At 57.4% G+C, this 13,234-nt stretch overlaps 2 protein-coding genes across 2 annotated transcripts in view; one reads left to right on the top strand and one right to left on the bottom strand.

Moving 5' to 3' along the window:
* The window catches only part of FAM129B (family with sequence similarity 129, member B), an 18,718-nt gene extending 17,304 nt beyond the window's left edge, over positions 1-1,414 (top strand). Inside the window, exons 12-13 of the mRNA XM_008570872.1 lie at positions 227-338; positions 806-1,414. Of these exons, the coding sequence (XP_008569094.1) occupies positions 227-338; positions 806-1,383 (690 nt within the window). The 3' untranslated portion in view covers positions 1,384-1,414. The remainder of the gene's footprint in view (positions 1-226; positions 339-805) is intronic.
* Positions 1,415-4,654: 3,240 nt separating this feature from the next.
* Positions 4,655-13,234, bottom strand: part of LRSAM1 (leucine rich repeat and sterile alpha motif containing 1) — a 41,043-nt gene continuing 32,463 nt past the window's right edge. The window contains exons 19-23 of the mRNA XM_008570871.1: positions 12,277-12,375; positions 11,215-11,346; positions 10,031-10,112; positions 7,321-7,466; positions 4,655-5,477 (exon numbers count right to left, since the gene is read on the bottom strand). Of these exons, the coding sequence (XP_008569093.1) occupies positions 5,352-5,477; positions 7,321-7,466; positions 10,031-10,112; positions 11,215-11,346; positions 12,277-12,375 (585 nt within the window). The 3' untranslated portion in view covers positions 4,655-5,351. The remainder of the gene's footprint in view (positions 5,478-7,320; positions 7,467-10,030; positions 10,113-11,214; positions 11,347-12,276; positions 12,376-13,234) is intronic.

The following is a 13,234-nucleotide window of genomic DNA, read 5'->3' as shown; positions in this document are numbered from 1 at the left end:
CAGCAGCTCTGTGCGGAAGAGGTTTTTCCGGGAGGCGCTGCTGCAGGTCACCATCCCGTTCCTGCTAAAGAAGCTGGCCCCCACCTGCAAGTCGGTGAGCGCACCCCCACCCCACCTGCCCCCGCCCACCCGCTGTAGCCTCTTAGGCCCTGGGGGGGGGGGTCCCACAGAGCCTTTCTGCTCCCCCAGTCCTGACCTCCCATCTCTGCCCGCCCTGCCTGGGCAGGAGCTGCCCCGGTTCCAGGAACTGATCTTCGAGGACTTCGCCAGGTTCATCCTGGTGGAGAACACGTACGAGGAGGTGGTGCTGCAGACCGTCATGAAAGACATCCTGCAGGGTGAGCGCTGGCCTCGCCTCTCGGGGGCTGCTGCAGAGTTGGGGGTGGCAGTCACTCCCACTGCTGCTGCCATGGGGACTGTTATTGCCAGGTGGAGGATGAGGTGTCAGCCAAGAAGGATTTTTGATGGTGTCAGCTAAGGGACAAAGAAAAGCCCGAGACCTATGCCTGGGGGCTGGGTTGAGCCCACTCTGAGCTGTGTGACCCCAGGATGGTAGTGCCATGTCTCTGTGCCTTAGTTTCTTCTTGGGTCCTTGGCTGCTGGGAGGATTGCACGAGTGACTGGATGACTCAGTGGTCACCAGCTTGGGCTCTGGGCTAGGGTCACAGCTCTGCTTCTTCCAGCAGTTAGTTTGGGAATGAGTCACTTCCACATAACAGATGGCTCACAGGGGGATGAGATGGGTCCCATTTGGGCAGAGAGTCCCCATGCTGAGCGTCCTGATGCTTCCCCCTGTGCCCCACAGCTGTGAAGGAGGCCGCAGTGCAGAGGAAGCACAACCTGTACCGGGACAGCATGGTCATGCACAACAGCGACCCCAACCTGCACCTGCTGGCCGAGGGCGTACCCATTGATTGGGGCGAGGAGTATGGTGACAGTGGTGGCAGCCCCAGTCCTGGTGCCCCAGAAGGAGCCACCCTCTCGGAAAAGCGGCGGCGCGCCAAGCAGGTGGTCTCCGTGGTCCAGGACGAGGAGGCAGGGCTGCCCTTCGAGGCTGGCCCTGAGCCACCGTCACCAGCGTCCCCGGACAGTGTCACTGAGCTCTGTGGTCTGCTAGCCCAGGATCTGCGGGCTGAGAGCCCCCCGCCGGCTGGCCTCCTGCTTAATGGGGCCCCCGCCCAGGAGAGTCCCCAGCCGGTGGCAGCCCCCGAGGCCTCGCCGCCTTCCTCACCCCTTCGGCATCTCCCACCTGGGAAGGCTGTGGACCTGGAGCCCCCCAAGCCCAGCGACCAGGAGACCGGGGAGCAGGTGTCCAGCCCCAGCGGTCGCCCCCCCATCCACACCACCACCGAGGACAGCGCGGGGGTGCAGACGGAGTTCTAGGGCGGTCGGCCCTGCTTCTGTTGGACACGGCACACGGCAGCTCCCCCTGAGGCACTGATGGGCTTGGAGGAGGGAAACCCCGTCTGTGCCTCGGGGGTGGAGGTGGGCAGGGGCTGGCGTGCGCCTCCAGGGACCGGGCAGGGACGGGTCCACCTGTCACTTTACTGGTTCAGTCAACCGTTTATTGCTCCCTGTTTTCTCTTCTGCGGGATGATCTAGGACGCAGGGTCTGGTTTCGGGGTTTCCTCCTTGTGCTGGGGGCTGGACAAGGCTGAAGGGGGCAAGGGGACCCCCCCTCCCGCCCTTCTGTGGCCTCTTTCCCTCATGGCTCTTGCTGAGAGGGAGGTGAAAGCGTCGCGCGCTGTGACGTGAGGCCCGTGGACCCCTCCTGTCTCGCCTGGGGACCAGCAAGTGGAGGCAGATGGGCGCCGAGGGCCCTCCCTGTCCCGCTTCCTCCGTGCTCCCCCCAGCTGGGCCCCAAAGGCCAGCTTTGGCACGGACGCTGCCCCGCTTTCCCATTTGGGTGAGGGGAGGTGGGGGGTCTTCAGGCTGGAGCCTGGCTGGGGGATGCTGGGTGACGGAGGGGGCGGCGACGGGCCTGGGAATGGCATGAGAAAGGCCCGGAATGTGCTGGTCTGAGGAGGGGACGTGTCCGAGGGAAGGAAGGCACCCCCTGTCTGGGGGAGGCGTGTGGGTGGACGTGGGAGCGTGAGGCCGGGACGGTGGACTGAGGGTTGCTGGAAGCCGAGCGTGGGGCCTCTGCCCCTCATCTGTCCCTTCAGCCCCAGCCTGTCTCCTTCCTGTTGCCTGGGACCACAGGTCTCTGGGATTGCCTCTGTCCCTCCTGTGCCTACACTCACGCTCTGGGCTGGCGCAGGAGGGAGGGTGGCACGTGGCTTAGCGGGTGCGGACTGTCTTCTCTGGTCACCTTCAAGGTACTCACCACCTGCCCAGGGAGTGGGATGCGGCTCCTGAGGGGCAGAGTGAGGGGCCATGGCTCCCCCAGACACCGTATGTGGCCCTGAGGATTTGGGGTCAGGCTACACTTGGCCTGTGCTGCCTGAGCCACCAAGTCACCTCCCCTGAAAACTCCAGGCGCCTCTTCAAACATCCTTGTGAGTCGCTTTGGGCCTGTCATCCTTCCTCAGCTTCTCGTTCCTGGGGTTGAGGGTCAAGCCAAGGTGGCCCCCACCCACAGCCTCCCCAGACCCCCTCCCCTGCTGCTTTGAGGGGAGGGAGGGCAGGGTAGAAATGGACTAATTCAAGGTCCCCAGGGTGCGCCCCCTGCATTCTCCATCCCCTAGAACAGCTCCCCAGAGCAGGGGCTTACACCCACAGGACATTTGGCTGGTGCTCAGGGACCTTGCTCCCCCAGCCCTCGAATCACTAACCTTTTCTGCGACACTTTCCGCCTTAAGATGCTCTCCTCTCGTGCCTTGTGGGGTTCTCCAATCATCCTTCCCAGATATTGTATTGAAAATATCACGCAAACTGTTTAAGCTTGTACTAATCAATAAATGCTTTATTTAAAACCAGTTTACTTGTGATGCTGGGGGGAAGGGCCACAGGGATCCCCAGGCTAGGGACTGTGTCTAGGAGCCCGCATACACCTCGGCTTTCTGGGCTCATCACTTGAGCAGTACCTCTAGGTCCATGGTCTGCGTTCTTATATTATCCCATTTCACAGAGGAGGAAAGTGAGGCTCAGAGAGCAGGGCCTCCTCACCCAGCCCTGTGCCTGGCTCCTCGTCCAAGGGGACGGCAGCAGCTTCAAGGCCAGTCAGGGCCCTGGGGCATCCACAATGGGGTGGGCTCGGCACAGTGACGCCAGCTCTGTCAAGGCTCCTACCACACGCCACGCACTGAGCACGTGCTGTGGGCCGTGTGCTTCACGTGCGCGGCCAGCAGCTTCACGGCAGCTCTGGGGGGGGTGCTGTCACCACCGTCATTTCACCAGGGTGTAAACTGAGGCCCAGGAAGGTGGGAAACCCTGGCTGAGGTTATGTGGCACCTCCGCATATGTGGGTTTCCTTGTCTACAGGTACAAGCATGTCCCTGTTTGGTGGGGGGCAACAGCCAGTCACCCTGGAGGTTGTTGGCTTCCCTGGTGCCAGCCTCCATGGGGCCTAGGGTTTGGGCCTGATCGTCTATTGACAAGGGCCGAGATGCCACACACGGCTGTGAGAGAGGCCAGGGATTCAGCTGTCCCTTGGCCAGTTACTGGCTCTGAGCCTCAAGCTCCTCAAGGTCTGGGAGTCAGATGGTCCCTGGGCCTCATGAGGATTCAAGGAGACATAAAACGCTGCGCTCTGCAAAGCCACCCTGCCTGCCTCAGGCCTCAGTCTCCCTTCTTGGCCAAACTGAGCCCAGGAGGGTATGGGGGGAGGGGGAGAAAACCATCACAGGTCCCCAGGGTGAAGACATAGGAAGAGGCACCCAGCTCCTGCCCTGGCAAGCAGGACTCTACAAAGGGCATTCACCCTGTCCCTCTCAGCACTACAGGACTGATGGTCCCAATGAGATAGGAAAACTGAGACCCGGGGAGGCAGGGCTCCTGGCAGTGCCATCCAGCTGGCTCGTGTGGATGCTGCACATGGGGTGAGCACTCAGCGCCCCCTGGTGGCCACCAGCCTAAGTCAGGGCCCCGTGTCCCCTATTGAATGAATGGGGAAACTGAGGTCCAAAGGCTGGCCAGGGTCACTGAGTGGCTGGAGGCAGAGCCCAGGTGCCCTGAGAAAGCCTGTCACTAGCCCAAAGAAAAGGCTGCCCATGGCTCAAAACCACTTGCCAGAAAATGTGCAATAAACGTGTACCTCCATGGGGAGTACAGTGCCTGGCTCCTGGAACTGCGCAGTCAACACTTGCACAGCTGCTCGGTCCGGGAGTCAGGATGCTTCCGACCATGCACAGGTCAAACCTAGCACCACCGTGTCCCGTAGCAAGGCCCCGGGCACTTGCCCCCTCAGCCTCAGCTGCACCATCTGTGATAATGACAATGCACAGCCCGGGCTCCTAGAGGAACAGCCTGCTCTCTGGCTGCCCCTTGGTGCCCTTCTCTCTGGCCCTGGCCTCTCCACCTGCCAAGAGGGGAGCGTTGGATAACTTTACATTCAAGAATGGCTCTATCTGCTCTCTCCTCTTGACGGAGGTACAGCACGCTGCTGGCCCTTTCCCCAGAAGAGCTGCACTCCCCCCTACCCCCAGTCCCAGGCCTTGTCCCCTCCCTTCCTCTTCCCAGGCTCCCCTGAGGACCCAGTGACGACTCAGGGAAGGAGCACGCTGCAGACGGGTTTATTGACATTCCTGCTTTGGGTCCAGCTGCGTGGGGTGAGGCGGTGCAGATGTGGAGCAGGAGGGGCCCAGAGTGCCAGGGAGCAGCAGAGAGCGGGGCCAGGGAGGCTGGCACTGCTTGTGGGCACAGTCTGCACTTCCAAGCCCACGACAGCTTGTGTCCCCTACACACCAGCTCCGCCCGTGGCCTCCTCTCACCCTCGGCCAGTCTTGCCCACCACCCCGCCGAGGGGGAGGGCACTGTGTGTGTTCTCACACGAGGACGCCATGCTCCTGGAGGGCAGTGATCTGCCCACAGTCAAATAGCTAGGAAGCAGGAGAACCATGACTTGGCCAGGACGCTCATCCCTGCCTGAGCTCTGGTGGTGGCATAGCCACCTCTCCATACCCCAGATTGTGTCGCCAGGCCACAAAGGACCCCAGCACCAGCAGAGGCACCCCCTCTCTCGTCCACAGTATTCAGAGCAGCTAGGTCATGGATCAGGACACCCCCCCACCTGGGCCAGAAGTGCTTGGAGATCAAGGTGGGGTGGGGGCGGGGGCTCCCAGGCTGGGAGGAAAGGGCCCAGGATGGACGGCCTCGTACTAGTCTGGCTAGAGTGGGGGTGAGCGGGAGCCCCGGGCTGCAGTGTGGAGGCAGGGCCAGAGGGGCGGCCCTGGCGGGCGGGCGGGCTGCGCTCAGCTGCTGTGGTAGATGCGGAGGCGCTGGGCGATCTCCTGGCGGCACAGTGGGCAGGTGCGCAGTGGCTGGCAGCACTGCTGGCAGCAGCAGACGTGGCCACAGTTGAGGAAGATCATCTGGGCCTGAGGGGAGAGAGCACAAACATGTGGGCCCGGCCCCGCCTGCGTCCCCAGGGAGGAGCTGCTGAGTCCCTGTCCCTGGGCCATTGATTGCTCTTTTCCTTAAAAATCTGACCGCATGGGCACCCTGAACCGTTCAAACATCACAGAAATATGTACCATAGAAAGGCAAAACCTAGTCCTCCTGTTAGCAGTCGAATGTCTACTTCCCTATATTTGGTAAAAAATATATAAATACCCATACCCTCCCCACCCTTCCTTTCTTTTCTTTTTTTAAAAAAAGATGACCGGTAAGGGGATCTTAACCCTTGACTTGGTGTCGTCAGCACCACGCTCTCCCAAGTGAGCCACGGGCCGGCCCTCCAACTCTTCCTTTCTTAAATAAAACTGGGGTTATACAGGATGAGTGTTCCTTACCCGAAATGCTTGAACTGTTTTGGATTTCAGATTTTTGGGGATTTTGGAATATCTGCATTATACATACTGGTTGAGCATCCCAAATCTGAAAATCTGAGATCCGAAATGGAAGCATTTTGGATTTGGGATTTTCAGATTTGGGATGCTCCGATGTGTTCTATGTATGTTTGACTGCTTGCTTTCTTTGCCTCACCACCTCTCTTGGACGCTGGCCGCGTCCTCTCTGTGTCCCAGCTGTGCAGTGTCTCGCTGTACAGGAGGAGCACAGTTTACTGAACCAGCCCCACCGCTGGACACTTTTTAGTTTACAGTCTTTTGCCGTTTATGCGCCTCCCAGCCCTGAACTCCTCAGTCTAAAAACCACTCCAACCTTTGGATCAACAGCCATGGAAGTGTGCCTGTGCACTGTTTTCACAGTTCCTCTTTTTAGGGATTTGTCCTAAGCACAAGGATATGCTCCAAACCCTGCTCAAAGCTGTCTGTAATATCCAGCGACCAGGAGCCACCTGCAGGGCCCAACTTAATTTATAACTGACCGGTCCCTGGGTATCACGGCACCCCTGGGTCTGCTAAAGTCCAGGGAATAACTGAAGTGCACGCATGGCTGCTTTTCTAAGTAGGATCGCATGGTGAAGGCAAGAGAGGACTGTTATTTTATACACTAATGTTTAATCTTTACAGTAAATGTTAATTCTGCAATAACTTTTTTTTTTTTTTTTTAAAGATGACCGGTAAGGGGATCTCAACCCTTGGCTTGGTGTTGTCAGCACCACGCTCAGCCAGTGAGCAAACCGGCCATCCCTATATAGGATCCGAACCCGTGGCCTTGGTGTTATCAGCACCCTGCCTTCAGCAGGAATCTGTCGAGCTGGATTTAGCCAGAATCCTCCCTTATCCCAATGTTTTGTGTTAGTAATTTTCCATCTACTGATCCCCACACTATTTGTTGGCTGTAAAACCCCACTTGTCTTTGTATTCTAAGTACCTCTCTCTCCTACCTATTGCAAAACCCTCATTGAATAAAGGATTCATTACCATCTTTAACAAGTGTCATCATTAATTTTTTCTTTAACACTGCACAAAGGAGAAATGGGCTAGAGGAGATACTCCCTAATGTATTTATTAAGTATAAAAAACACCACAAACCTTCTTTTGAAAAAAGAAAAAAGGTCCAGAAGATGATGTTAGCATTGCTCATATGTGGGTCATAGGATCATGGTCATTTTCATTTCCTGTATTTTTTGCTATTCTATATTTTCCAAAATGCCTAATGAACACAATATACTCATATAACTAGAGAAAAACGTTTTGAAACAACTCCCATGCCTGCAAAGGCTGAGGGTGGCCGCAGAGAGGGGCAGGCTGGTGGGGAGGGTGGGGTTGGGGGTCGGGCCCCATACCCCATCTGGTCCTGCCACTGCAGACTCACCTCCCGTTCCAGGCACACGACACATTCTGAGGCCTGTGCCTCCAGCTCTGCAGGGGGAGCTGATGGCCTCACTGACTCAGGAGGCTCCTGGGGGGCTGTGGGGGGCTCCAGGGCTCTGAGGACCTCACTCTTGGGTGGTTTCAGCTCTGTGGGGACCAGAGAGACAGGCCAGGGTCATCCCCTGATGATCCCAACCCCTAGGGCTCCCCTGGCCCTGCCTGCCCCCAAGTGAGTGGGTGTAGGGAGGGGCGCTCTGACCTCAGAGCTGGGACATAGGCTCCCCCTCCCACACGCCCTCTTAGTTCCCCTCTCTGAGCCTTATCCCCCTTCTGTAAGGACCTCAGAGCCGGGACATAGGCTCCCCCTCCCACACGCCCTCTTAGTTCCCCTCTCTGAGCCTTATCCCCCTTCTGTAAGGACCTCAGAGCCGGGACATAGGCTCCCCCTCCCACACGCCCTCTTAGTTCCCCTCTCTGAGCCTCATCCCCCTTCTGTAAGATGGGAGTGAAACCTTTCTCTGCAGGGCTATCTCACCACCCTGGCAGGGCGGCTGCAGCGCTTGTGCATTGGGGCCTCTTACCCCTAAGATCTGCTGGACCCTCCATGGCCACCCTGCAAGTAGTAGGGCTTGTCACTTTCAGAGATGAGAAATCCGAGGCTTAGAGAGGGGAAGTCACTTGCCCAGGGCCACATGGCCATCTGGTGGTGGAGCCACAGCACAGGAGCCCTGGTTAGGGGCTCTGGGGTAGGGTGGGCTGGGACGCCCTGGAGACAGGCTGGCCGCTGTCCATCAGGTTACCCCAGGGAGAGGGAGCAGGATGAGCCCCAAGCTGCTTCTCTCCCTCGCATCCCCGGCAAGCCTGGTGCTCCACCCTGCAGCCAGTGTCCCCTGCCTGGGTCCCAGCCAGCCCTGAAGCAGGACTTCAAAAAACGCAGTCTCTCTTTATATCATCACGCAGGGGACACCACCGACTTCCTACCCTTTCCCCGTTTCTGGCCCCCATCCCAATCATGGTTCGCTTTGTTTATATATCCTACACTTTGAATTACAAGTATCATTTTTTTATAATAGGAAAAAACCTGAAGATTTTTTCCAGGCTGTTACACCACCACCAGACCCTCTAAGGGCATCAGTGCTGCCCCCAAAATGCCACTGTAAAGGGCTCTTCTGCATTTGACATAAGGCACTTCACATGGACTCCTGGGAACAAGACGGCTGCCAGGAAACCACCTGAGGCTTTCCCAGCCCGTGCAGCTGAGGAGGGGCGAGGGGCATCCACCACCGCTGCTCCCCTGCCAGTCAGCACAAGCAGGAAGCCCCAAGCGGCCGAGGCACCTGCCCTCTACTCATGGACCAGGGCCCACGTGGACATGCCACAATGGACAGGAAGAGCCTGCTTGTTAGCGCCAGGGATGACTGGAGACTGCGAGAAGCCATGACCCTGACTCTTGAGGGGCTCTGAGGCACCAGCACCCCGCTCAGAGAGAAGGGGCACCTGCAACTCCTGCTCTCAGAGGTTTGTCTGTACTCATGGACCAGGGCCCACGTGGACATGCCACAATGGACAGGAAGAGCCTGCTTGTTAGTGCCAGGGATGACTGGAGACTGCGAGAAGCCATGACCCTGACTCTTGAGGGGCTCTGAAGCACCAGCACCCCGCTCAGAGAGAAGGGGCACCTGCAACTCCTGCTCTCAGAGGTTTGTCTGCCACTTCTGATGCCAAACTCAGCCTGACGTGCAGTCTAGAGCTGAAGGGTCAGAGCTGGGGGAACATCAAGAAGGGGCCTATTTTGCATATGACTTGACATTAAAAAACTAGAAGTTTAATGACATTTTTTTAGGTGGAGTCTACGTCCCTGGAGGAAATGAGCCCGCAGACACCGTGGCGCTACGATCAGCCCAGACCTGGGCCAGCAGCAGCCTGAACTCCTGCCTCACCCCTGAGCTCTGCCCCGTCTCCTTTCCTGGGCCCTGACCCCAAAATACCCAGCCCAGCTGCCCAAGCCTGCCCTCTCTGCCGTCCCTGTTTTGGCCCCTCGCCTCTTCTCCAGGAAGGCAGTAAAGCCCAGTGGCTCACCATCCACCGGTAGTGTGACGATATGGGAGACATGTTAACCGCCCTCGGCCTCAGTTTCCTCACCTCTCCAATGAGGATAACAACAGCGCCCATTCACAGGGTTGAACCCAAGGTCCCATCACATGGCACGTGTGAACTGGTGGCAAATGCCTGGCTTCTGGATCTTGCTTGTACACAGTAGACCCCTGACCACACGCCTGCCCACCTCGGCCACCCAGCTGACTTCCTGAGGGTCTTCATGACCAGCTTTTATCCCTTCACAACTTGTCATGAACATCTCCCTGCATCCAACCAGGCATAGTGTCAGGCATGCACTGGGCACACCAAGGACCTGGGTGTGCAGATCCCCGAGTCTGTAGAGTGGGTTATGGGAAAGTTATGGGACAGGGAGCCAGGAGGGCCCCTCCACTGCTCCATGGAGACTTCCCCATTTTTCCATGGTTATGGCCTGTTTTTCCCATTCATAAAATGGGCTCACTCATCCCTAATCTTGGAGGGGTCCTTACGGACAGGCAGGGGCTAGAAGCAGCTCCCAGCACACGTCCTGAAATGTAAGCAAGTGAGCGCCCCTCTGCAGCCCACGCATCGCTCAGGGCCTGTGCTTAGAAGGGGTCCTGGGGTCACGCCAGTACCTGGTTGCATCCTGGCCACATCCAGCAGTTCCCGGACTCGCCGCAGGATCTGTTGCTGCAGGCCAGTCTCCGAGACGCCCACCTGTGGCAGTCCAAGCAAGAGCAGACTGTGGCCTGGGCTGGGTGGGGACCCGCTGCACAGCATGGAGCCACCACACATGAGCAGGCCCAGGCCCCCAGGACCACCTTGTCCCTGGCTTGTAGACCCCAGCGTCTGCATGTGGCAGCACAGTGCCACAGCTGTGAGGGTGACCTCCTCAGGCCCGGCCCAACAATCGGTGTGGCAGGGTGAGAAACAGAGGTCCCAAAGGAAATCAACACTAGTCACGGCTACTAGCGAGTACGGTACCATGTCAACAGTGTCACCTACACAACCTCATGTCACTCCTACCAGACTGCCATCGAGGCCAACCCGCTGAGACGCAGCAGTGCCTGAGTCACACAGTCCCTCGGTCTCAGAGCCCAAGCTCACAGCCCCAGGAGCCTCAGCGTCTGCGTCTGTCCAGGGGAGAGGCAGGACAGCAGAGTGGCAGAGAGCACGGACTGAGGCCAGAACACCAGGGTCGAGTCCTAGTTCTGCTGGGTGACCCTGGGCAAGTTAGTGCCTTGCTGGGTCTCAGTTTCCTCATCTGGAAAATGGCAATAATGGTGATGCCCCTCCCTGGGCTGTCGGGAGGATTCAGGGAGCTAGAGTATGAAAGTGCTGAGAGCAGTGCCCAGCACTTGCGGGGGGTGCAAAGGTGCCACTGTCACCACTGCTATTCTGTGCTGAGTAGGAAATGGATTAATGTGACGAAAAGAGTTCAGCTCGTGCCCCAAGCGTAGCCAGGGCTCAGGCAGTGCCATGATTATGACTGTAAAGCCATGGGGCAGGGTGGGGGTTGGACAGACGATCCTCAAGGCCCTGTCTTGACCTTGCAGATTGGATCTGAGCAAGTGGGGCTGTCTAGGGTCAGCAGGACCCACATTCCTGAACTTTCTTCGCCAGATGACGAGCAGGACACACACAGGTGGTTGGGGGCAGATGGGGCGGGCGTCCTGGCCATCTGGAAGCAAGGTGGCCCTGGGCCATTTGATAATGACACACCTCACCACGAGCTGCATCAAGAGCAAGTCAGCCGTTGGCCGGGTTGGGCTGCGGCTTCTCTGCCTCCCGAGCCTCCCCCAGGGCTGCTGCCTCCCACCTGGGCCAGGTCCCTGGGGCTCATCCTGCTCAGCATGTCCAGTGAGATGCGGTGATGCGCGAAGATGGGCAGGTAGTGCTCGGCCGACAGCTCCACCAGGAGGGCCACCAGCTGGCGCTCCATGCCTTCTTCCTGCAGGACACACCCCGAGAAAGGCCAGCGACCATGAGCGGGAAGGAAAAAAAAAAAAGCCAGCAGAAAACAGAGAGCTCGACTATATGTAATGTAATATACAGAATGCACTCGAGATTTTTCTACAAGAACGCACACGTAAGTGCATAGGGATACATGCCCAAGGGAGCTCACTGCCACCCAAACTGCAGACTTGAAAACAGTCAGCCACTGCAATATCCACTAAGGGTGGCTGTTCAACTACTCTAGGGGTCACCCACACACTGACCACTAGGCAGGTGCCTGCAAACAATACGCATGGACCTGGAGAACTGTCCATCACTATATTATTTTTCTTCTTTTTGTTTTTATTTTTTATTTTAAAAATTATTTTGTTTATTTATTTTCTTGTCTGTCACTATTGTTAAGAGCAAGTTACCAAAATGGTATGCACAGAATGACTCAATTTTTTTCTTTTTTTTTTTTGGGGGGGGGTGGCTGGCCAGTACAGGATCTGAACCAGTGACCTTGGTATTATAAGGCTGTGTTCCAACCAACTGATAGAACTGGCCAGCCCAAATGACTCAATTTTTAAAAAGATAAAGTTTGTGGGGTGGGGGTGGGAACCGCGTCTACCCTGCCCCCACAGGTGCTCCACGGACAGGTGCTTCACGGACAGCTGCTCTCGCCCACCCGCACAGGTGTGGCCCCATCGCGGGCTCACTGGCATCTGCCCCCCACGACAGTGACCAGTGCCCTGTCTGTGCCCTCACCACAGTCTCATTTCTGTCCCTGCCAGGGCCTGACATGGGCCTGGCACACCTGAGTCCCTAGGAAGATGAACTGAATCACACTGGGGAGGACGAGCAGCTGGCATGGCTGAGGCAACAGGGCGTCTCTGGAAGAGGCCCCACGGGCCCCTCGGCCGGGGCAGGCTCCAGCCGTCCTTACCTGCAGCTTCAAGGACAAGGGCTTCTGGTTCAAAAGCCGCTGATACTGAATCAACCAGTAATTTTCCTGCTTGGTTTCGCTTTTAGCTTCTAACTCCATCTGCCAAGAATGGAACAGACAGTGCTAGTTACAGATCAGTGAATTAAAAGTGTGTGACGGTGATGACAGTGAACTATGCTCCTCCGACCAGGTAGGTGGCACTTGGCATTTTACAAAGAACTCTCCCACCCACTGTCTCACTGTTTAAACTACTGAAACGAGACACGGAGGAAGAATCACTGTCACCATTTCACTGGTGAAAATGATCTCGGAGAAGGTAGCTGACCCGTGGACGCTGCACTCCCAGGCAGGGGCTTATCTGACCCTGGCCTTCTGCCACCTGACCCTACACTCTGCCACTGCCTCTGGAGGGACACCCTCTTGTCTGCTCGTGGGAGAGCAAAGCATCTTGCAGCCGTCTGTCTCCTTCTCACACAGAGCTCAGGCTGCCTGCCTCCTGGGTGCCGGGCAGGGGAGACGCGCAGTTCTAAGGACGCGTAGAGGAGTGTTGTGTGTGTGTGTGTGTGGCCGGTACAGGGATCCACCCCCCGTGTCATCAGCACCCCACTCTAATCAACTGAGCCAACTGGTCAGCCTGAGGGGGTATTTTTTTTTTTTTTTTAAAGATGACCGGTAAGGGGATCTTAACCCTTGACTTGGTGTTGTCAGCACCATGCTCAGCCAGTGAGCGAACCGGCCATCCCTATATGGGATCCGAACCCGGGCCCTTGGTGTTATCAGCACCGCACTCTCCCGAGTGAGCCACAGGCCGGCCCCTGAGGGGGTATACATAGAGGAGTGTTGTGTGTGTGTGTGTGTGTGGCCGGTACAGGGATCCACCCCCCGTGTCATCAGCACCCCACTCTAATCAACTGAGCCAACTGGTCAGCCTGAGGGGGTATTTTTTTTTTTTTTTAAA

This window comes from Galeopterus variegatus, unplaced genomic scaffold (genome assembly GCF_000696425.1).
Source record: "Galeopterus variegatus unplaced genomic scaffold, G_variegatus-3.0.2 Scaffold638, whole genome shotgun sequence".
Taxonomy (NCBI): Eukaryota; Metazoa; Chordata; class Mammalia; order Dermoptera; family Cynocephalidae; genus Galeopterus; species Galeopterus variegatus.
The sequence above is the reverse complement of the archived record's forward strand: the minus strand, read 5'-3'. Positions and strand labels throughout refer to the sequence as shown.